This window comes from Cyprinus carpio, chromosome B8, assembly GCF_018340385.1.
Source record: "Cyprinus carpio isolate SPL01 chromosome B8, ASM1834038v1, whole genome shotgun sequence".
Classification (NCBI taxonomy): domain Eukaryota; kingdom Metazoa; phylum Chordata; class Actinopteri; order Cypriniformes; family Cyprinidae; genus Cyprinus; species Cyprinus carpio.
Window position 1 is genome coordinate 1143097 of NC_056604.1, and position 25140 is coordinate 1168236.

Below are 25140 nucleotides of genomic sequence, written 5' to 3' on the forward strand. Positions count from 1 at the left end.
AACTGACCGATATTTAAATCCGTTAATCGAACAAAATCGACTGATTTTTAAATCTGTTAATCGAACAAAACTGACCAATATTTAAATCTGTAAAACAAACAAAATCAACTGACATTTATATCTGTTAACTGAATGAAATCAACTGACATTTTAATAATTTCATTCAACAAAATCAACCAACATTTGTATCTGTTAATCAAACAAATTTTAATAAATTCACTGATCAAAACTAACCAATATTTAAATCTGTTAATTGAAGAAAACCAACTGAGATTTAAATCTGTAAATCAAACAAAATCAACTGACATTTGAATAATTTAATTGAACAAAATCAACCAACATTTAAATCTGTTAATCAAACAAAACCTTTTGACAGTAAAATCTGTTTATAGAACAAAATCGACCAACACTGTTTTCCTGTAATGTGAAGCTGCTTTGAAACATCTGTATTGTATAAATGGCTTTATAAATAAAACTGACTTGACTACAGTGTGGCCTGTTCATTTTACATTTTAAACAATGTTTGGAATGTTATGAAACCTGAATGAGAGTGCAGAAGCTCTGCTCTGTTTTAGGCATCAGTGAACGTGACTCAGAGGAAGAGGAAGAGGAAGCGGTGGGCGGAGCCTGTAGATGATTGACAGGCGGAGGGATTGACCTCACCATCATGCGATATGAAGTAACCGGAGATAAAACGGGGACATACATCGAACCATCGTCATAAAACGCATATGATTCACGGAAAAGTGATTGGAGAAGCAGCTGGGTGTTTCTTCGCTCGATGATCAGATTATCTCCAGTTTAACTAATGCTTTCGTGCTAATACCTTAAAGAGCTGCTTTGTTGTATCTGATGTAAGTAAATGCTCAGTTCTAAGTTCTCCAAAGGCTCCAGAAGTGTGTTTTCGGAACAGAGAATGTTCGAGACTAGAGGAATCTTCAGTGTTTGTGTGGACGTCAGCTGCGTGCTGCTCGGTAAGAGTTCAGATTCACAATCAGAACAGAAGCTCTACAGTCTGGCTTCTCTCAGAAGATTAGATCTGGGTTATTATTGTAACCGCTGGAGATTCTAATGGATCTGAATGTATCACTGACGCGCGAACACTGTTTCAGTTCCGCTCTTTGATGAAACATTTATTTCCATGTATATTACCACGCATACTCATTATTTATTCCTACGTCATCATTGCACATTTACCGCAATACACACTTTTATTACTGCTCAGAAAATCATAAGTACGAGCTTGTATCGAGATACAGTTCTTTAGTTTCTTTTAGGAGGTGAGATAAAAGTACAGCTGTGAGTGTTCACAGATAAGTTTGTTTACATTATATTCCTACTGTAGAAGCTAACAAAAAATGTTCTAAGAATGTTTTGTCAATGTTATTTCAAAACCCTCACGAAAATGAACCATGGTTTTCACTACAAATAAAACCAAAAAAACATGGTATTTGTAGTAAAACTGTGGTTATGTGGTTTTTGACTGTTCTAAAGCAAGTAGTAAGTAATAGCGTAAAAAAGAAACTTTCCATGAATGATGTAATAGCTAACATTTTCTGCAAGTATCTACAAGTTCTTAAAAGTCGCCTTATTAAGGCCTTAAAAGGTCTTAAATCAGACCAGAGCGCCTTGAATTCAGAAAGTCGTGGAATTAAATGCAAAAAATAAATGTTGAATTAAGTTGATTTTTCTGAGCCCATTAACAGATGTTTGTTCTCGCTTTAATCAAACTCAACTCATTTTGATCAATTTCTCAGAAAACAAGACTTCTCTTGCCATTTTGCTGGTCAAGTAAAAGTATCTTGATTTAAGCATCTTTAGATGATAAAGTGACACATTGTGTTTCCTTCGATTTTCTTTTCTTGTTCTTACAAAGGTCTTACATTTACCTTCATAAACCCTGGTTATTAAACCCCAGACAACTCTGAATGAACGTTCTGACATTGTAGATGTTTAAAGCACTTATTGTAGGCTGTCAATACTATATGCAAGATATTCCAGATGCTCAAGCCACTATAAGCTCTATATTACGTGCATTATTAGATCATACTTAGAATGTCTGTGGATGAGGAAATTGTTCAGTGGAGAGACTGTGATTTCTAATTAATTTAATGGCCACAGAAAGGAATTCACTGGACTGATGTGATGTTATATACGACTAGTCTGGGGACACAGAATACTTCTACTGAACAACTGATTTAAATAGTGTGCAGTGATTTGATTATTTTGCACATTATGGTGTCTCTTCAGCAGAATCTGCACTGAAACATTGTTCTTCTTCAACAACAACGCACTAATAAAGCGCTGGAACTCCTCCATTAATAATCAGTAATATCATTGATTTGACTGCACCGAAACATCAGATGAGAACAAAACTCTTTTGAGACCTTCATTTGTGCTTTGTGTCTTCGTTGCAGCTGGACTTCCATTTGCGATATTGAATATTCAGCACACGCCATTCAAAAGAGGCTTTTTTTGCAGCGATGACTCCATCAGGTACCCCTTTAAAGAAGATACCATATCCTACCAGTTACTGATGGGGATAATGATTCCATTCGCACTGTTGATATTGAGTGTTCGCTTGCTTTCTTCACCAGTACTCTTCATCAGGGCCCGTCTTCACAAAACATCTTAAAGTAGCTCGTAAGAGTGTTTCGGCTCTGAAACTGGCTCCTGAATCTGTGAAAGGTTAGGAGCAGTGACTCTCCTAAAACAGCTGCTGCTGGAAATCTGCCTCGGAACAGAAACATTTTAGAAACACTTGAGATTTATAAAGGTGTGACTTTGGTTTTGGAGGTTATCTCTACTCTGAATTCTATCCTTGTTCTCATGAAGCAGCTGGACAGGAAGTAACAGCTGTTCTTGAGTCCAGTTTGGTTTTCTTCTACGTTTGCATGTCTTACTATCAGCCGTGATTATTCTACTCTGTTCATTAAAAGACTGTTTTGAATCGTTTAAGAGAAGCACACATGTAAGATGCTTAACACTTCTCTATTCCTTAGTAAATGTTTGTCTCAGCAGCTTTGTGAACAGGTTTTAAGAGAAAACTCTTGCTCTTTAGGAGAACTCTTAGTGGTAAGAGAAAATGTTTTGTGAATTCGGGCCCTGATCTTCTCTTGCCATTAGTTGATCAACACATCATGCGTTTTGTTTTCTCTTCACCACAGATAATCTTCGGCGAGTGTTTGTCCTTGTATCTGCGGTCCAGAGCTTCTTTCAGTTATGAGTATGTAGTGTGTGTGTATAAGGCTGTAGGATCGTTCGTGTTTGGAGCGGCGCTGAGTCAGTCTCTGACTGATATCGCCAAATACACCATCGGCCGACTGCGACCGCACTTTCTGACTGTGTGTAAACCGGACTGGAGCCTCACTGACTGTAAATCCGGTTATATTGAGAACGTCACGTGCACAGGAGATCCGGTCATCATCAATGAAGGCCGGTGAGTGCAAAACTAAAACACTCACATTCAGGAAGTAAAATTCATTTTACGCTTGTGCACTGAATCTGTGAGTGCATTGTTTGATTTAGAAACAAACACTTTGTTCTGCTTGCATCTGATTTGCTAATTATGATGTTCAATCTTCTACCGACAGGCTTTCCTTTTATTCTGGTCACTCATCATTCTCCATGTACTGTATGCTGTTTCTTGCTGTAAGTGTGTTTTTATGACTGTATTTCATCAAATTTAAAGCGAGATGCTACTTGCAAAACTTTTTTTTTTTTATGCATATTATGATGATGATGATAAAAATAAAACGAGGTTCATTAAATAACTCATACTAAAGGGTGGAAACAGAATAATATAAATACTGGGAAAATAAGGGGTTAAATCACAAATACCTGTGCAGATTAAAGGAATCATCATGACAGTAGTGGCGGGAAAACTTGAACAAAGGAAGACGGGAAACTAATCAAAACAAACAAAAATCCGTGATAATGTAACGAACTAAACAGAAGCGTGACAGCAGTCTTCTTTCAGTCTGGTGGAGCACAAACATCCAAAACACACATTTAAGTGTTTCTTTTATTGCACTTCATCTATTTGCGTCTGTAGATTTCAATTCTCCGAAGATTAAAGTCGCTTACACACACACACACAAAACAGATTCACACTGATTTCTACAACATTTCACTCCTAAAAACATAATGAAAATGTGTTTGATTTCAGTCTGGTGACAGTATTTTCTGATTTATGGAGTGATAAAAAGAGAAATCCAACCTTTAACTCTAATATGACAGCGTTATCCAATCAAGACAAACTCTTAAAGACTTGCTTTACAAGATGAACCCAGAAAAACTCTCACAATTTCTTTCAAAAGTAAATGTTTTATAATTGCTTTATTTAATTTTTGTATTTTGTATTGTGTACTACTGTATTGTTTTTCTAATGTATATTCATTGGTGTGGCAATAAACTTAATGCATTCAGAATGGATGCATATTTAATTAGATAATGCCTCATTTGAATATTAATCATCTGGAGCAGTGTGGTGATATCTACTTGTTTACATCTCTACACTATTCACCTTACATGATGTTTATCATATAAATCTCTGTTTCTCTTTACAGCTGTATCTCCAGTCTAGACTGAGAGCAGGTTGGGCTCGACTGGTTCTCCCGACTCTGCAGTTCTCTTTCATCGCGGCGTCTCTGTACGTGGGTCTGTCGCGCGTCTCTGATTATAAACACCACTGGAGCGATGTTCTCACTGGATTCGTTCAGGGAGCCGCCGTGGCACTGTTTACTGTAAGTGAGGCTGTACGCTCGTTAATAAATACATGACATGCTGCAACCGACACACTTCTCTCTCAACGCAGGTGTTCTTTGTATCGGATCTGTTCAGCGGCAAACGCACGTCAGATAAAGGCGAGGAGATCTCGCACACGAGTCTGCAGGAGACGTCAGATCCGCCGAACCACTACAGCAGCACTGAATAACATGCAATCCTTTCCACAACTGATTCACTTCATTTTTATAATATTACTTGGGAAAAATGCCATTTTTCAGAAGAATAAAATGTGCAACAATACTCACTCTGCATGGCTTATGACTGCTTTTGTCCCTGCAGCACAGAAGCAGTCATCAGTAGCACAGGTATATTTGTAGCAATAGACAACAATACATTGTATGAGTCACAATTATACATTTCTCTTTTATGCCAAAAATCTTTAGGATATTAAGTAAAGATCATGTTCCATGAAGTAAATTTCCAAGAGTAAATATATCAAAACTTAATTTTTGATTAGTAATATGCATTGCTAAGAACTTCATTTGAACAACTTTAAAGATGATTTTCTCAATATTTAGATTTTTTTGCTCCCTCAGATTCCAGATTTTCAAATAGTTGTATCTCAGACAAATATTGTCCTCCTAACAAACCATACATCAGTGGAAAGCTTATCTCAGTTTCAGATTGACTGGTTTTGTGGTCAAGGGTCAGATATATATACTCTCCGCAGTTATTGCACTGAATGTGGCAGTGTAAAAATAGGTTTCTCTTTCCTTACAGACCTCGTAGGGTTATTTATTCAACTAAAGGTTCCTGCTCAGAGTTTATGCCGTGTCAGTGAATCATGAATATCATTGGGAATGGTGCAGTACAAGAACATAAAAACATTCCCATCATGCCACTAAATGTTAAAGCTTTGCTGCAGTGCACGCTGAGCAGTGAGCGTTTAGGTCCTACTGGGCTTTCAGGAATCCAGATGGCTGTTTCGAAATGAGACGGCTCTTTCAACACACTTAAAACGGATATAAATACAGCTTCTTCACTGGAAACGATGGTTTCATGAAAAACCTTTAACACGCATGGGACCTTTTCCATTGCATTACAGTGGAAAAAGAATTTTTAGGTTATTAAAGTGTTGTTCACATTAAGAAAAGATGGTTCACTGAAAGGGTCTTTGGGGACCAAAAATGGTTCTTCTATGGCATCGCTGTTATTTCTAAAAAAAAACAATAGATTGTACACTTGACTTTAAGACAATATTTTATGATTTACAGTTTAATTGTTAAATATTTTTTTTTGTATCAAATTGTCAAAAAGAAAAGTAGAAGTAGGTATGGGAAAAAAATGAACAACCAAAGTGTCTCCTAGCGTTGAATTAATTATTATTAATTTTTGTGTATATTTTATTCATTTGTTATTGTTTTTTTGTTTTTGTTTTTTTATAGAAATGGTTGTTTTATGATGTTTCATGCAAAATGAATTAAATTAATTTTGTGGGTTTTGTTTTTATTTTTAATGTTATTTTTAATGCAAATGGTAAGACCACAATCTGTAAATAACCAAGAACTTGAATAACAATTTTCTCCTTTAATAGCTTTACATATAACTTTGCATGCATCATGTTTCTTTTAGCTGCTTTATTTTTAATTCATTGGCAACGTTGCTAGTGGACCAATGAGACATGGTACTGTAAAGTATGTTGTTGTTGTTTTGCAATTAAAGCTCTGCCAGACCAACTGTGGTGTAGTTATTGATATTCAACTAATCATCATAATCATTGTGTCCTCAGTGGCGCCTCTAGTGGACAGATTAATGTGAAAGTTTCGAGCTTTGTTCAGTTTGATTCGCTCGGACGCATCGTTCGAATCGAACCTGTTAAAAACGCGACTCGCAGATTCGATCAAATCCTCCCTTTCATGCTTCGCGACTCGGTTCGATCGAGTCGCTGAGAAGAACCGATTCAACCGAACGCCGCCGCCGCTGTTCTTTGTCCTCGCGGTGACTGGCTGCATATGATCCCGCTGAATGTACATTATTTATTCCTCCGTTTACACTCTGTATTCATCAAACAGAAGATCTGAAGGATGGTGTTAGTTCATGTCGGATATTTGGTTCTTCCTGTCTTTGGCTCTGTGAGAAATAGAGGTATTTATAACGCATTAATTCACGATCAGATCACAACTGAGGGCCTTTGCGTGTTTAATGCATGATTATTAATCCCCACAACTGATCTATATGCTGCTGTAGATCTTAACTGATGAGATATTAAATAAAAACCAGGCTATTTGTTTTTTTTTTATTTAAGCGAATCGGTGAGGTTTGATTCGGATCTGAGGCTAGTCTGTTAGCTAGCCGATCGAAGATCGCTTTCCGCGTCAGATTTAACTTTTAAATACATTTAAAATAAATCAATTGGCTTTTATGAAGTACTTTCGTTTTATCTGACAGATTGTCGATTCATTCTATCGTGTATTTGAGCGCTGTGTGTATTTATTGAGGTTTGTTTGTGAGCTTGATGCTAACTCAGGCCTAAACTCAACGGACAACAAACAAAACATCAATACATAACTTCACTTATTAACTAGAGTCTAGAGAAACTAGTGTCGAGCTGCTAACTTTACCCCCCATCACTGATCTCACGAAGCTTTTTTGATTTCTGTTTCTGATCTCCTGTCTCATAGTTTGATTTCATGTGCTTTATTTCTGTTCTTTTCTGTTCTTATCTCCTGTCTCATAGTCTGTGGAGGCTGAATCTACATTCTGCATTATCAGATCATTGTGTTTTAATGATCATCTGTGTTCTGATCCCTCCTCATTTCCTCTTTCCATCAGAAGACGACAAACATCTCAGATCTGCTCCCTTCCTGAGAACAAACACACACTAAAACCAGAGCTAACACGTTTAGAGCGCCAGCTGCTGTCTGTGTGTCACGTGCTGTAGTGTAACCCACATCAGTAGCTCTAGAGGAGTGACTCATGTATGTCCCATCCAGCTTTGGTAGTCCACATGTATGTAAATTCCTGTAAAATGGATGCATTTTGTGCTCGGATGATCCCAGAAACCTTTAGCCGTCACCTGCATTCATTCATCGCCCTTCTGATTTTACACGATCATTCACAATCATGTTTTGAACAAAACCAAAAAAACAACACCCAAATAAGACACGCCAACTAACCAATGTTTGGCTCCAATTGCATCCAATCCAAAGTCCAAAATGTCATCCATTTGTCAGGGATGTTGATTCCTGCACTGCTACTGAGATCCTCTATTAGAGCAATGCAAATGTCTATTGTTTGGTTGTGGTTTCTCTACCTTTTGTTCTGGTAGTAGACTTCAGTGCATGAATCACATTATTATTATTATTCATATTATTTTAATTCTACATTGAATAGACTCCAATGTAATCTTTCTGTAGTAAAGATGTACCCTGCTGTACTGTAACGTGCTGTAGCCGATGCATCTGCTCATTGGATGTTGCTTTTGTTCTGTTAACCCTGTACTGAGCATGGTGGGCCTTGCTATTGGTCAATGTTGTTTTATTTGTTGCATGGACTTATTATTATTATTATGACACAAATCCACACATACTAATATTTTTCAATAAAGAATATAGTATTTTTCTTAACCTCCAGTGTGCTTCTTGCTGATTTCCATTTATTGTCTCCCCCCCCTCACCTCCTCCCTCTGCTGTGACCGGATTTCCTCGCTTTTTTCATCATGAGATCTCAATGAGTTGGTCTGTGGTCATTTACGCTCATCACCGAGGCACTTAAAGGTGCAGTGTGCTCTCAAGATAACCGTAGACGTCCACAATTTGAATGGGATCCTACTAAATGCATTTCCGATCACGGTTTTAACGCTGCACCTTTAAGTCTTCTCGCTGTAAATGATCCGGACGCAATGTAAACGTGGCCTTTCTCTGTGGTGTGTCCAGGTATCCACACATTTCATCTCTGTGATTGAATCTTTTCTCACTAACACACAACGAGCGATGGGCACGTCCCATTTCTCTGTGTGACGTTGACACATTACACATGATTTCATCTGGTGATTTAGGTTTTGTGTGTTTTCGATTCCTTCATTCTGAACTCTGTGTGTATCTGCCAGCAGAAAGTAGAGTGGAGAGATGGATAATTCTGCTTTTCTGTCTAATTTTTTCCCCATTTCTACGATGATAGTTTTCTTTCTCATAATTGAACACTGAAGTGTTCTCAAACCCATAAAGTGGTGCACTGATTCATTTCTTCATTCATTTGTCGTCTTGTGAGTAGCCAGCAGATAACTCCATCACAACACCACAAACTCATGTCTTCCATCATTAATACTGTGAAACATCAGTAGTACTTCAGAAGAAAGGACATTTTCTAAATGTAAAGTTAGCCTTTTAAAAACAGGAGTTGCCAGGACATTTTATTGAATGCAATTTTTGCTCTATAAATTAATGTTCACGTCAGCTCATAATAAAGCATGCTATCTGCATGTCTTGCCCCTGCACCAGCAAAAGCCTTGGGTTCCTGTGATTTCTGATGTTATTTTGCCTCTATGGACCAAATCGAATGTTTAGAGTTCTAAATCACTCCACTTGGATAAATCACAGTAAACATGTTTCTAAGTGTAAAGAGTCAGTCCTAGAACAACATTCCTATCGACCAAACAGATTTCAGACTCATTCTTAACTTAATCTTACACTCAGTGGATGAGGTCTGGACTATGATTGGCTTTCCAGAACCAACGGAGCATGTTGATTCAGGAAGATGTCCTACTTCACATACGTTGAGATGTCATTGGCTTTGAGGTTTTGTTTTGCCAGCACATGGATATTGCTTTGGAAATTAGTTCCCACATACGTATCCAAATTCTGTCATTAGAAAACGCAAATCCCTTGATAATGCGTGACGGGCCAACAGCTTGCATAAAAATACAGCAGCTTTGGTCTAAATCCAGACCTTTACTGCTCACTCAGACATTTGGCTGAGAACCTAAAGCAGCTGTGGATTCCTCCAGCTGTCCAGGGTCTCCATCTCTCAGTCTGCTTTTGGTAGTCGCTTAATAACTGTAGAGCGTTCACATCTGCTGTGCCGAGGTGAGGAGACACTTCTGTTCACACAGCTGTAGGATACGGTTTATATATGCAAGATTATTTCCTTAAAAAAAACAAAACAACAACAGTTAAACACAGCCAATTTCATTGGACAACACAATCACAGATAAGTCGTGAAAAGTTGAGACTTAAGAAAAGTCATTGATGGATCTGATCATGTAATCCATCAGGATGTTCTATCAATGCTAGGTCTAGGGTTAGTAGTCTATATTTGTTTTAATGCTTTGTAACATCACCAATCTTTATCTTTAGGATTGTGCTTTATTGGTTTGGGAACCAGTTGGAAACCACGCAGTTCGGTTTCCAAAAGAGCAACAATTCTACAATGAAAGTGATACCTGAAAAGTTCAGTGACCTTTTTAGACTAGTCTTACAAGATAGTCATCAAACTTTTTTTTCCAGGACTGGTTGTAACTTTTTAAGATCAGTTACTTATGCCTGACGAAGGTCGCAGGAAGGAAACGTTGTGAATAAATCTATTTTTGATACGTTTGCAAGTATAGATAGTGTGTGGGATTTGTTCATATTTGCTTTGATCAGTTATTTAAAAAGGTAGACTTGTCTAATTTGAACCTGAAAGGTAAAACTGGCTTGGCTAACATCTAGTTGATAAAACTAGTTAGGACAAGTGCCATATAACTAGTTGATACATGCCACGTGAACTAGACGTATGTAGCATGCTATTGTAAATGACTTTTAAGATGAAAAAACAAATAGGGGTATTGTGTTTAGATAGAAGAAAATGGACAAAATTGAACCACAAAATCTGAGAGATGGTTGAACTAAGTTGCAAGTCTTGATATTTACATCATTAATTGGTCACTGACATTAATTACCAGTTCACACTGTCTTATTGTATACATATATATATTTGATAATAAGTTTGATTCCCAATTCTAAACACTAACTGTGTGAATAATAGCGTCACAAACCAAAATATTAACGCAAACACGCAGTTCAAACACAACTCGCTCACCGTCACTCTTCATTTCCCATCACACCCCACTGCTGATGCTTGATTTCTTCAGGAGAGGAGGAAGGCCAGCATCCAGCGGCGGTTTAATCCCATTCATAATTCGCTCTGATGTCATTGTTGTTGCAGGATCTCATTTTAACAGGCATCAGCACAGTCATGCTACCTCTTGCCGGCATTTCCACGTTGGCCCCCAGGCCCAGATCCCTGTTGATTTCCCAATGCCCCATCCAGGACAATCTCAGACGGGAATGAGCCATCACCTCGGCCCCGCACACCAGCCAGCCGCGCCGTTACATCCACCCCTCAACCACATACCAGCACCACCGTTCCAGGACATCCCGCCCCCGCCCTTCCTACCTCAGGCTTTACACCAGCAATACCTCATCCAGCAGCAGATCCTGGAGGCCCAGCACAGGAGGATACTTCCACAGCCCAGGTATGACAGCGTTTTCGACTCATAATCAAACATACTTCACAAGCTGGCCTGCCCATCCAGTCTAGATACCATAGTGAATGGTAAACGAGCTTGGTTTGCTGTCCTCAAAGGAGGCTCGAACCATAGACTGTATAAAAACATGGATGTAGTGTCGATGACGTCACCCCGTAGGTTTCTGAAGAGCGTTTTTGAAGCTTAAAGTGGGCGGGGCCGGCCGTTGCCATCTTGGCAGCGCGCCACTCCTGGATAATCGAAAATGGGCAAAGAGGCGGAAGCTGGTTGCTGAAACCACGCCCACCTGGGTGACAGCAGCGGCAATCCACCTGTCACTCAAGTGGCCATGCCCTTAATTATGCAGAACTTTAAGGCTTAATATAACTTAAACGGATGAGTTATAAAAAAATTCACCCCCCTCACAGTTGTCATGAAGGGCAAAATTATCTATATAGACCAAAACCACTTTTTGTACCAGGCTGTAAACATTTTTTCTGCTGTAAAGTTGGGCATTCTAACATGGGGCTCCCTTTTGGAGCCAGCCTCTAGCGGCCAGTCGCTGAATTGAAGTTTTAGTCACTTACTTCCGTGTTGGTTTCATGAGAGAGAAAGGTTGCCGCTTGTAGAGTCATGCCAGAAGAATTGTCACTGGGATGGTGCAATAACAACTCCTCCTTATGTACGCTCATAATGAATGATTTGTGTCTTCCCGAACTTGCGTTTGGAACTTCATTTATGTTCTTGAGGCAAGATCCTACAAGCATACATTTGGTTAGTTTTTCCATAAAACAACCAAAAAGATCTGCCAATGGGGCAAGAAAAATCATATTGTTTAGCCTTTGAATTAAGATTATTTTTCTTGACCCATTGGCAAATATTTTTGCTTGTTTTAAGCAAAAACTAAAAACATTTTGATTATTATTATTATTTTTTAGATATTTATACTAGAAAACAAGACAAAAACACTTAAGAAAATAATTTTTTGCAGTGTTGCTTCAGACTAGTGGAAAGAATGCATCCAAAATACACTTTTAAGCGTTTATCTCATTGCACTCTTTAAAGCTTTTTCTCCACTTCAGCAGCACTTACACCACATTTTAAAGATTAATTCCTATTTATATTCTAAAGGGTTTTACAGAGGGCTTTGACTGTATTTTCTGAATTATGGAGTGAAAATCCAACCTTTAACTCTAATATGACAACAAAATCAAACATTCATTTAATCAATCATACATTTCTATTCTGGAAACGTATGCAAATTAGTGCATATTTAAACATAACATTTCAGAAAACCTGCAATACAAAAAAGTTAACTGGGGAAGTATGGTGATGATATCTATTAGTTTAATTTTTAACCCTATTTACCTGTAGTGTCTTGCCTTAATGCATCTTCCATGTCTTACTGAGAAGAATTCATCAGTGGTTATTTTCATATCCAAACTGGTAAAATATTTGTTCTTCTGGTATATTATTATAATCGGTTCATCCAGCTGTCTCTAATAGTTTGGTTGTGATTTTTCCCAGCAGACATGCTCCAGACCGAACCCTTCCCCATCCGCAGACGCTGCGGCCGCCGTATGAATACCCTCCATCCATTCACATTCCCCCACCGCCGCAGCAGCCGCGCTACCTTGCCGAAGGAACAGACTGGTAAGTCTGTATTCAGTGACTTGATAAGCTAGTACCCTGTTTGGCTTTGACCGACTGACATCGTTTCTATGTCCGTGTTCAGGGATCTGAGTGTGGATCCAGGCCTGCCGCAGTACCACGTCTCTCCCCTCACTCAACATTATCAGCATTACCTGACCTCTCCACGACTGCACCACTTCCCCAGGAACACCACCTCAGCACAAGTGGTCAGTCTGTAACTTCTGTACCCACTGCAATCCAGTGTTGGGGGTAATGCATTACAAGTAACGCGAGTTACGTAATCAGATTACTTTTGCAAGTAACTAGTAAAGTAGCACATTACTTCTTAATTTAGAAGGAGATATCTGAGTTACTTTTTCAAAAAAGTGACTCCAGTTACTTTGTTTCCCATGTCTTGACTGACAGCTCTCGTGTTGCCACGGTGAGAGCAATCGGGAGTGAAAAAAAGCAAAAAGCAGCAAAATGAACTAAAAATTGCTGAAAGCGGATGAGACTGGAAGCTAGACCTATTAAATTAACTGAATTTGGCCTTTTTATACAGTATCACTGTCTTCAACCATTAAGAGTTTTTTATAGTGGTTTTCTATCAGAGGAAAACATTTAACATGCATGCACTTTGCATTCATATCCTGGCTTGCCTGCGTACAGTTTGCATCATCAAATGAAAACTCAGAATATTATGCAAACCTGAAAAATGATGCATTTGTTTAATTTCTGTTATTGCTGAATAGTGTTTATCATTCTTCTCCTGTGTCATATTCTTCATGCGATTTGTTTGAGCGGCGCTCTCTACTGTACAGACGTGAATTTACATTTCAGCCTGAGGCTTATGCATTTCACTTTTGGTGTGAAAAGGCCTTTACATTTGTAATATAACTTTTTTATATTAAAAACGAACTAGCAAGCCCTGTCCAGATTTAAAAAGTAACTCAAAAGTAACTTTTGATGGAATTAGTTACTCTTTTAGGGAGTAATGCAATATTGTAATGCTTCACTTTTAAAAGTAACATTCCCCAACACTGCTGCAATCATTAATGTTTTCATGTGTGCACATGACAGATGGTTTATCTAAAGTAACTGACCAGTTCACGCATTCCCTGGGAGTCAAACCAATGACCTTGGTGTTGCTAGTCCCACTGTTAAAAATATTCTGCTTCATTGATTTTTTGTTTTTGTTTGTTTTTTAATTCTGTGGTTTTTAGGTTTTATATGAGATTAGAATTTTCCTTTGTTATATGTTATGGCTCTCCAAAGCCTCAGTCCGTCTCGCCATGCGTCTGCTGTGCGGGAGAGTTACGAGGTACCGTCACACTTGGTGTTCTTTATTGCACATCTTCTGCTTCACAGTTAATCATCATCTCGTGTCATCATGTATGTGGTTTTGATTCCAGGAGCTCCTGCAGTTGGAGGACAGGCTGGGCAATGTGAACAGAGGGGCTGTGCAGACCACCATCGAGAGGTTTACCTTTCCTCACAAGTATAAAAAGGTAAAACCACAGCTGTACAATGGTCTTTAAAAAAAGTTCCACGCACGTTGTCTGTCAAGACTGTTGTGGGTCAACATTTGGTTACATCCTTGCATAATTATATTCCTTATCCTCCTGTTGTGTTGGGGTTAATTACTTTAAACTACTTGAAATTTTGAGAGTTTTTCTCAATGGTCATGAGTTTGCATGCAAAGATTCGACGCATAGTTGTGTTTTGGAAAGGCTGTACAAATTTTGGTTATGAATGGTATTGGGGTCAAATTGAGCCTCTATGGGTTTCCATGCAATTCACCAAAAATCAACACTTTGAACAAACCTACACCATTTTAAAATGCCTATGATGTGGGTTTGTAAGGTGAACGTTGCTGGAGAATTACCTGAACTTTTATTCACTTTTTAGCATGTGTCCCTGCAGCACAAAAGCAGTCATCAGTAGCACAGGTATATTTGTAGCAATAGACAACAATACATTGTATGGGTCACAATTATACATTTCTCTTTTATACCAAAAAATCATTAGGATATTAAGTAAAGATAATTTTCCATAAAGATATTTTGTAAATTTCCTACCATAAATATATCAAAACTTAATTTTTGATTAGTAATATGCATTGCTAAGAATTCCTTTGAACAACTTTAAAGGCGATTTTCTCAATATTTAGATTTTTTTGCACCCTCAGATTCCAGATTTTCAAATAGTTGTATCTCAGACAAATATTGTCCTCCTAACAAGCCATACATCAATGGAGAGATTATTTATTCAGCTTTCAGATGATGTATAAATCTCAATTTCAAAAAAATTGACCCTTATGACTGGTTTGTGGTCCATGGTCACATATGTAACTGTTTTTCTGAAGTGTACATTTCTTCTGGATTAAAAGGCATGTGCTAAAAGACTAATACCTGATTGTGTGATTTGTAGAGAAGACCACTAGAGCTGAAGATCAGCATGGATGAAGAAGAGCTCGACACGGATGAGAAATGCACAATATGCCTCTCGATGCTTGAAGACGGAGAGGACGTCAGGTACTTTGACGCTTTACTCATAACTCATTCAATGATAAACAGTGGCTTTATCTTTCAACAAATTCTTTGTTTTTCTCTCCCCAGGAGATTACCCTGCATGCACCTCTTCCATCAGGCTTGTGTTGACCAGTGGCTGGCAACCAATAAGAAGTGTCCCATCTGCAGGGTAGACATTGAGACGCAGTTGTCCCCCGATAGCTGATGTCTTGTGTAGCACTAGCTAAAAGTCCTATTGTCTTTCTTCGTCCCTTCGTGGGTACTTTGCCAAATGTGTGTCATCTCCATCACCTCTCACCTCTGACCTTTGCCTTCTGAGCCAACTGACGATGTAGAACGGGGAAGATGAATAGCGTTGAAGACAGAGTCCAGCACATGGAGAAGAACGAGTGTCGATGAAGATGGTTTCAGTCAAAGTGCTCTGTATGTGTGTGTGTTTAGAGCGGCAAATGCCGCTCGGAACATTTCTGAATGATCTCAAATGAAGACCAACCAAATGTTCTCAGTGTTCAGTAGGTCACAGATGACGCATCACAGCATGAACACCACAAAGTCCAACATATTACACGTGGCTGGTCATGAACTTTAAACGTAGTTGAACGAATCATTTGTGAAAAAAACAAAAACAACGGGAATCAAAGTCATTAGCGAATGAGAGAAGCGTAAGAGTAGAACAATGACCCTGTATTTAAAAAGCTCCGCCGTCGTGTCTGTAATTATCGGAGTTGATGCTTGACCTCCGTATGTATCCGTAAGGCCAGGCTTGATATGAACCGTGACAGTCCGCATTTTGTGCTCGTGATGCCTCCGATGCTTAGAAACGTATCCACCAAATGCATGTTGAAGCGGGAGGCCGGGGTTCTTCTGACGAGAGGTCGACGTGCATGAGGACGTTTCCCGCGCGATGTTCTACTAATCCTGAAGACACTGTGTTCTCGATGCGTCACTAGGAGTGAAATATGTACCTTAATGCCTGTAGCACAAGCACACGTTGAATAGTAACGGCATAACTCCGTGTTTCCATTCTCTCTGTGACTCGTGGTCTCGCTTGGTCGTAAAGCAGCATCTGTAGAGTCATAATGTGCATGAAACCTGTTTGCCGCCATTTCTAGAGGACATGACAAGGGAGTAAAGCCATTCGTTTTATAGAAACCAAACATAACTTTTCTAAGCTGTTCTTCATGATCATGATTTCTCGTTTGATTTCTTCTTTTTCCTACTGTTGCCAACCTGTGTGCGGGGCTGGTACAGCTTCTCGGCAAGTAGCTGCAATGCTGGAAAAAACAAACAAACAAGTAGTTTTTTTGTCGTCAATGTAGTTAGTGGTTATTTTTGTAAATGCACTCACTTTCTGATGGGGTCGTGTGATTGTTTCTCTTTCCGTGCTTTTGCATTTGCACTCAGTTTCCTTGCGTATCGTGCACTCCGTCCAAAAAACAAACAAAAAAAGAGAAGAAACTAAAAAACAAACAAACAAGGGAACAGACTTTTTAACAGCACAGTTTCTTTGCGTAACGATAGCTGTTGCCTCACTGACCACTTTAAATGTACGTGACTGTTTTTCGTAGCATTTCAGATGTCTTTGTAGTGTGTTCGACGAAATAACCTTCTTGACTTTGCTTTAGCAACTTTTCCAGAATTCAAGCATTCAGCTGCTTGGAGGCTAAAAAGTTGGAAGCGTTTTCTTGTTTGCGATCACCGTCCGTGTATCGCGTGATCTTTTCTCATCGTCCGTCTGCGTTTTATAGTTTACACATGATATCGTGCGTCGAAATGCCTTAAGTATTTAACAATCATTATTTATGACTAACTTTACCTACTATGGGTGCGTATTTAAGTTCCGAACTAGTATCGCAATGTAATCGGTCGGTTTATTTATTTCCGTCAGCGTAACGTGTGTATAAATACCTCATTGTGCTATACTTTAATGGGAGTGCTTTGCATGCGGTTGTACTTTAGGGGGCATAAGTGTCAAAACAAGCTAAACCCCCCCCCCCCCGAGGGCGTGCTAGTATGTGGTGCTGTAGTTTTCTTGGTTACATTCCATTAATGCAATTTCAGATGTGAGCTCGTAGGCAAACTGTTCAATGGACTGGAATTGTTTTGCATGTCTCTCCTGGTTTTGCACTCTCGGCTTTGCTGGCCTCCTGCGAACATCGTCCGCTCGTCTCGTCGCTCTGAACCGAGCCGGCGATTCCAGGCCGTGAATCTGTTTTCAGTGTTTTCAGTAGTGAGGAGTGAGTTCAGCGCTTACTGTGATTGATTATAGCTTTGTCTTGTGCCCATCTGGCTTTAACTTTCGATTACAGCCGGCCATTTAACGCTGTATTTTTAATCGGGATTTAAAGTGATGCTTATTCTTCCCATAAGTAGCAGATTTCCTTTACTTTTCTTTACGTATCGGTACTTCATAAGAGGGGCTTTAAAAGTCTGAATGCAGGTCGTGTTTTGGTACATTCTAGTGTAGCTGCCGTACGTTCATCATATTCCGCGATTTTAGCTCATCAGGTTATTCAGCTTCGATCCCCCAAATATCAATCTGCCAATACAGCGTTGTGTTTCAAAGTAGAAACACACCAATACCGCAGATGACTCTTATTTCTGATGAAATAAGCGTTTTTCCTGCCATACGAAACACGCTGTACCTGGAATACTCGTTTTTTTTTCTACACACTTAGAAATCGTTGCACCGAAATAGACAAAAAAAAAAAAAAAAGAAGAACAATGGCTTTATATTTTACGATTTGTGTTTCTAGCCTGTGTAGCCTTAAAGTCTCTTGATTTGATCCATCTCTCCAGCAGATTTTGGACATAAGCAATAGTAGTATCATGTTTTCGCTAACAGACTGAACCGTAGATCCTAAAGCACAAGCTCTGTAATGCATGTCTTTCTCAGGTTTTAATATGCGTATGAGAATGGATACATATGTTAAAATATTTTACCATAAATATTTCTGATGTTTTTCTGCTGCTGACGTTAAAAGAAAAAAAAAAAAAGAAGAAAAAAAAATAGTTGAATAACCTGCCAGTGAAAGGGAAGTGGCTCTTTGTATAAGACACTGCTGTGTGCTGTTACTGCGCAATGTTTTCTGACATGAATATTTTATAGCTCAAGTAGAAAAATATGTATTGACAATATTTAAGCAATAGCTTGGTGATTATAATGTATGATAACTAGATAAGTGTATATTGCGTAAAAAAAAAAAAAAAAAAAAAGAGAAAATCTTAGATTCACTTTTGGTGGATTTTGTACTGTATTTATTACTAATGATGATGCAAAAAGTTGCATAGCTTAACCCAAATTTTCTTTCTTTTTTAATTTCTTGTCTTGTATATGACCCTTTTTGTATGTGTTTTTTCAAATAAAATGTTGAAAATGCCTCAAAATATTTTCATTGTTGTTTCATGCACAGTTAACGTCATCTGAATAATAGATGGACTTGGTCTAATAGTGCTGCGGTCAAGAGCCTTTAAATTGGGAACTTGAACATATTTGCATAAGGACCTGTCCCAATACTTGTGGTCTTGGCCACTTGAGAACACATACACACAACAGGAAGTGTGCAAGAGGTCAGCCCCCAGGTCAAAGGTGAGTGTCCTTAGTGCACACTGAAGCCATAACATCTCTAAGTGTGCGTCTCAAATGGAAGGCTGCATCCTACAGAGACTGCGTCCTTCCTATTTTAGTTCTTCAGAGGCTTGTAGGCTAGAGTCCTCTGCATTAAACACTAGAAAGAGACGGTCTACTAAATACATGTGCAATACACGGCATGAAAATACTAATAAAACTTAATTTGGGAAAATACTTTGTATTACAAATCTTATTTGGATTTCTATTGATACAATACAATGAATTACAGCCATCTACAGTCTCCCAGTGGCTTACATTATTGACAGTTTAGCGTTAAATTAATAATTTACGCCAGAACAAAAGATACCATCAATGCTTTCATGTCTAAAAACATTACTTTTGCCTTACATTTTAAAATAAATTCAGAAAGGCTCAGTACAGACTTGTTTTTCCATCTTTTTTTTCATGAACTGGAATGTGTACAAAATATTAAAACTGAATTACTGTAGATATTACATAATATAATAAATACTAAGAGACCTCACGGGTTAAAAAAGGGCTTAAAAATAACCAGTGTAGAGTATTGAGGTCCAGAGTAAACAAAATAACCCAATTTCAAATTAAACTTGACCATAATTTAAAGTGTAAAGTACTGAAAATCAAAATGTGTAAACAAAGCTCTGTACAAAATAAATACTTGAATTTTTACAACACTATAAGTGTATAAATATGGTGTGGGGGGACTTAAGTAAATAAAAAAAGTAAAGAAAGTAAAGAAATATGCCTATATTGTCTCATAACATTCAATTACGAAAGTCACGCACATGATACATTTTACTTCAAACGACGAAATTTGACCCCAGAAGTCGAATACTTTGTATAACTTGCCACTACTGTCTGTCGTTTAATATTTCTATCTCAAAAAAGATGTGCAATATTAAAAGTTTAGCTACTTACATTTCGCCTCACACTCTTTCGCCGTTAAAAGCGGCGCGCACTGGAGTTCGCGCGCGGATTATTTGAACGGTAAATCCCGCCCACTTTGATTTGATTGGTCATCGCAATCATTTTGAAAATGATGAGGCAGATGAACTTAAAATTAACTTTTTAAACGTTTGGTCATTTTGTCATGAACAATATCACTTACTGAATGAAGCTTATGTAATTGTTTGGTGTGGTAGTTTAATGAGAGGGTGTGGGCTTAAAATAATAATAAATTAGGAAAAGCTGATATTTCTCAGGCTTTACCGCTGTTGTAAATTTTAAGAGCAAGCAAATGGCACATTTATCGATAGTCTGACGCTTTAATCCTTTTGTTGTCCAAAGAAAAACTGTTACAGCCAGCACTTTCATCACTCAGGAAAGCCAAAATAAGAAGAAGAAAAAAGGAAACAGAAAGAAAATCATTTAAAAGAAACTGGTTTCTCCAAAGGAAGATGTTGTGAGAACACAAAACTCCTATAGAGCCTTAGAAGCTTCAACAACTAATTGAAAAATAAACTGATGGAGAACAGAAAAATAAACAGCTACTGAGGAAAAAGATGCCAATCTCTCAGAAACAGCAGGTCGCTGTCTGAAACCATCTCACAGTCTCACAGGAGCTTTTAAAGCTCAAGCACAGCTGATCACGATCATGTGATTAATCAATCAACCAATCAGACACTTATCAAAATTATTGATAAGGGTCTGCTTATGTTTGTTATGTGATTGAGCAAAAAATATTTAAGGAAAAACAAAACATGAGTTTTCAGAATACCTTTACAGATGTTCATATTTGGATTTATGAAAGATGCAAACTATGATGAAACTTCCACTGCTAAATTCTCAAACAGTGTTGGCATTGAGTGTGAATGTGCCAGTGAAAATGACAAACTCTAGAAATGGAGTCATAAGGGCTTAAAAAAATAACATTTATAACATAGACATTTATCAGTTAATTTACATTACCTGCTCCAGCACACAATTTGAGGGTTGCATTAAGTTGATTTAAACGCTTAACTGTCACTCACATTTTTGAACATAGACGTGAAAGTGCACAATCCAAACTTGAATTTTTATAATTCATGAACGAAAACATTTTGTAACATGATATTGCTGTACCATTTTCATAGTAATGCACTGTCTGATTTTAAAATGGGGTTTAAAGGATGAATTTTGATATTTTAAGTTTATATTAAGTATATAAGTTCTGATGCTTTCTGAAGTGTGAAAGAGAAAAAGGCATTAAAAAAGACTTTTTTTTGACAAATGTCAGAATTCCTGTTATGTGCACTTTTTTGTTTTGTTTATATATTATTTTTAACATATCTAATGATTTAACACAAATTTAAGGGAATTGGGTTTTAGAGAACCAGGCAAGTGTCATGACTACTTAGTTTATTTCATCAGTAGAAATGAGTCACAAAATAAATAGAAAAACTGGATATTTGTCAATTAATTTAATTGTTCCAATAAACAATTGAAAGCTTTGTGGATTGTTTTAAAAGCGAATGATTATTTAAAGCACAAAAATGTAAAATATAAACAATCAAAATTAAACACTAAAATTATGAAATAGGCCTATTTTATTTGTTTTTCTGCATGTCACGCGACTATTAACCAACGTCAGAGAATCGTGAAAACGCAAATGCATTGATAAATTATTTAAAAATTAACTTAAAATATCAGGATGACTTAAAATAATTGAATCTCAAAGTGGTTTGACAAAATTGCTTATTATGAAGACGTCAGTAGACTACGTTTTTGGCGGTTTACACAAAGTTTGCAGGTCCAGTCTCTTGACAGTGTGACAGGATCTAAAGAAATCTGATGACAAACATGACAGTTATTCCCAGCACGTTTATTTTAATTTATTTAGAAAAGTACAAACCGCTTCATCCCAAAGAGTCTGATTTCTGAAACGTCTTTAGTTAAAAATGCAAAGCGTTTAATATTTCGGATACAGCACTCTGTGAGTTTGTCCATCTGCTTTATTTCTGTCCAGCCACTTTCCGCAGACGAAGATGGTGGTCACCCAGTTGGCGGTGTTGGTGACCTCCACGCACTCCAGATACCATCCGGACGATGTGCCTTTGTCGTCGTGCTCCACTTTGATCCTCAAGAGTTCGCCCAGATCCAGCATCTCCAGCAGGAAGCGGTCTGTCCGTCCTCTCTCGAACAGGTTCCTGTACTTCCCCTTCAGCGCTCGTTTCCCAGAGTCTCCGTTGACGCCGTAGAGCGTAATGAAGACGTTGGCGTCGGTGGCGGCCTCCTTCACGTCTCCGGTGATGACGATGATCTCGTATTTGACGGGAACCAGACTGCGCACTTTGCTGGCGAAGCTCTCCACGGTTTTGGTGCATTCGAACATCATGAACTGGTCTTTCTTGACCGCCAGTGGAATCCGAGCGTCGCACGTGAAGTAGAATCTGCGAGAGAGAGAACAAGGCTCGGAGCTGCTCACCACAGGATTTCAGAAAGGGATACATGATATTAGATTTTGCCGACATTTTTCAAATTATTCTGGCTGACAGCCGATGCCAATACCGATTTCCCTTTGTTTTGAAACAACACCAAATCTCTCCTGTGTGGAAATTATAATTATAAAACAGATAGTTCCGGTCCTTGATTCTGATTGGCTGAGCTGCATTTGAAGCTGTTGTGTTTTATGCTGCAAGTTAACAAACACCTTTGTTTATGTTTGTGTGTTGCTCGGCAACCACTTTGTTGCAACCACAACTGTTTCTGAGGAACTACATTGTTTGGTGGAAGAATACTGTTTTTATTAATATATTACACTTTATTTGCTCTGTTTTATTTTGTGAAACCTTACTACGCATACGGAATAAACTTTTAATAAAAGCAATAAGCCCCGTGAAGCCGTGGTTTACAGTGAATTTATAACAGCTATACGGTAACGCCGATTCGCATCTTGCCTAACAATGCCCCTCAGCTGTTGTAAATTCACTGTAGACCACGGCTTATTGTGGTTTATTTTTATGTGGTTTATTCACGGCTTATTCTTGGGGTTTATTGCTTTAACAAAGTATTTTTAATTTTGGTTAATTTTGAGCAAAAACTTATTTGTTAGAAGTAAAAAAACATTAATAAACTCTCTGCTGTGCTTTTCTTTTTTTCTCAGGCAGATGCACTTGAAACCTTAACATTTTATTTGTGGATTTAACATTAATAGATGGTCTAAATCCAAAGAGCCGTAACAATTCTAAAAATCTTATGTATTTAAGTTTCCATAATCCATTGTATAGCTCAAGTAGAAAAATATGTATTGACAATATTTAAGCAATAGCTTGGTGATTATAATGTATGATAACTAGATAAGTGTATATTGTGTTAAAAAAAAAAAAAAAATCTTAGATTTACTTTTGGCGGATTTTTTTGTTAGATCTGTATATATTAAATTATTTATTTCACAAGTGTTATGTTTGATGATTTTTATTCATGCAAGCTATAGCATCTGACCTTTAAATCAAAACAGAATCGTTATATTATGACACTGATATTGCTTCTATTTATTCAGAAACACAAGTATCTTAATGATATTTGTGTATATTACCTTATTTTTATTTCACTATCACACCCTGAGCACATGTGAGCTATTCGTCTTATCGGCAAGGCATATCAGCATAATTTTTACATTCTGAACCTTTATCGGCCGATTCCGATAACGTTCTGATAATATCGTTCATCCCTAATTTCATATGTACGTGACGTAAACTCACTTGTTTCTCAGCTCTTTCTCCGTGATCACCACCTCCTGCACGTGCCAGAAAGACTCGTTCTTCACCTTCTTCTCCTTCGTTATATGGCCCAAACAAATACCGACGATCTCACCCACATTTTTAGAGGAAAACTCGAATGAATCCGTGGCACCTCTGAAACAGAGTCAGATTATGATGCGTTATCAGTCATCAGTTCAGTCTCTATTGTTTAATGGTTATTTATTTTTGACATTCGTCACTCCAAAAATGTGTTTTCTATAATTATTGTACATTTGGACAGGTCTAAATGATAATCTGAATTATTTTAATACCATTGATATACTATTATAGTTTTTATTAATATTTTGAATGTTTTTATTTTTATACTTTTCGTTTACTTTTTAATTTTAGTTAACATTGTAGTATTTTTTGTTGCAGTTTTGTCATTTTTATTAGATATTTTTATTAGTAGTAGCTATTTAAAAATTATTTTTATTTTATTTATTAATACGTCTATATAGTTTTTAGCTATTTACTGTATATTTCATTTTTAGGTTTTTTTAGTATTAAGTTAAACTAAATGAAAATGAAAAACAAAAACAAAAAGTCTACATTTTAAAATATTTTTATATTTTTATATTTTCATTTTCTTAGTCAACGTTTTAGTATTTTTTGCTTTTGTAATTTTTTTGTTTTTATTTTTAGTAGTTATTTTTATATTTTATGTTTTAAAAATATGTAAACTTTTCAATTTTAGTTAACGTTTTAGGATCATTTGTGATTATAAGTTTTATTTTATTAGTAGTAGTTATTTTAAAATTATTTTTATTTTATTTATTAATACATCTATATAGTTTTAGCTATTTACTATATATTTCAGTTTTAGTTATTTTAGTATATTAAGTTAAACTAAATGAAAATGAAAAACAAAAGTTTAAGTTTTTAAATATTTGAATATTTTTATATTTTCCATTTTTGTGTCAATTTAGTCAACGTTTTAGTATTTTTTTTTGCTTTTGTAATTTTTTTTGTTTTTATTTTTAGTAGTTATTTTTATATTTTATGTTTTAAAAATATGTAAACTTAAATTTTAGTTGAAGTTTTAGGATTATTTGTGCTGCGCTTGGTATATTGCGTTGGTCGATATGTAAATGAGATGTTGTGTGTGTGTTCTTTTTTTTTATTTTTTGTTGTTTTTTTTTTGTTTTTAATTTTAATTTTATTTTTTTTTTTTTTTGTTTTGTTTTATGTTGGATTGGATTACATTGCGTGTAACCGGGACATTGTACATACCGCAAAAACTTCTTCTTCTTTGAGTTTTCCATCATAAACTCCTTTGAACGTCCTTTTTTCCCCTCCAGAATGATCCAGACATTCTCCTTCGTCTCGGCATCTTCAGAGTTGGCTGTTGTGATCTCAATTTCATATTCTGAAAAGATGTTACAAAGAAAGTTTTAATGCACAAAACAAATACAC

At 37.1% G+C, this 25140-nt stretch overlaps 3 protein-coding genes across 3 annotated transcripts in view; 2 read left to right on the forward strand and 1 right to left on the reverse strand.

Moving 5' to 3' along the window:
* Nucleotides 1-618: 618 nt before the first annotated feature.
* On the forward strand, nucleotides 619-5037 carry LOC109074382 (phospholipid phosphatase 1). The gene is made up of 6 exons (XM_019090421.2): nucleotides 619-974; nucleotides 2418-2569; nucleotides 3168-3439; nucleotides 3594-3651; nucleotides 4569-4745; nucleotides 4817-5037. Exons 1-6 carry the CDS (start codon nucleotides 863-865, stop codon nucleotides 4934-4936), a joined length of 891 nt encoding a protein of 296 aa, XP_018945966.1. The 5' UTR covers nucleotides 619-862; the 3' UTR covers nucleotides 4937-5037.
* Nucleotides 5038-5310: 273 nt separating this feature from the next.
* rnf165b (ring finger protein 165b) lies at nucleotides 5311-18372 on the forward strand. The gene is given in 8 exon segments (XM_042729182.1): nucleotides 5311-6873; nucleotides 10933-11242; nucleotides 12761-12886; nucleotides 12969-13128; nucleotides 14106-14186; nucleotides 14278-14373; nucleotides 15296-15399; nucleotides 15484-18372. Coding segments are annotated over 8 exon segments (1056 nt in total). The 5' UTR covers nucleotides 5311-6812; the 3' UTR covers nucleotides 15602-18372.
* A 3164-nt stretch (nucleotides 18373-21536) lies between these two features.
* The window catches only part of loxhd1b (lipoxygenase homology PLAT domains 1b), a 50230-nt gene continuing 46626 nt past the window's right edge, over nucleotides 21537-25140 (reverse strand). Inside the window, 3 exon segments of the mRNA XM_042729183.1 lie at nucleotides 21537-22374; nucleotides 23686-23838; nucleotides 24958-25093. Of these exon segments, the coding sequence (XP_042585117.1) occupies nucleotides 21894-22374; nucleotides 23686-23838; nucleotides 24958-25093 (770 nt within the window). The 3' untranslated portion in view covers nucleotides 21537-21893.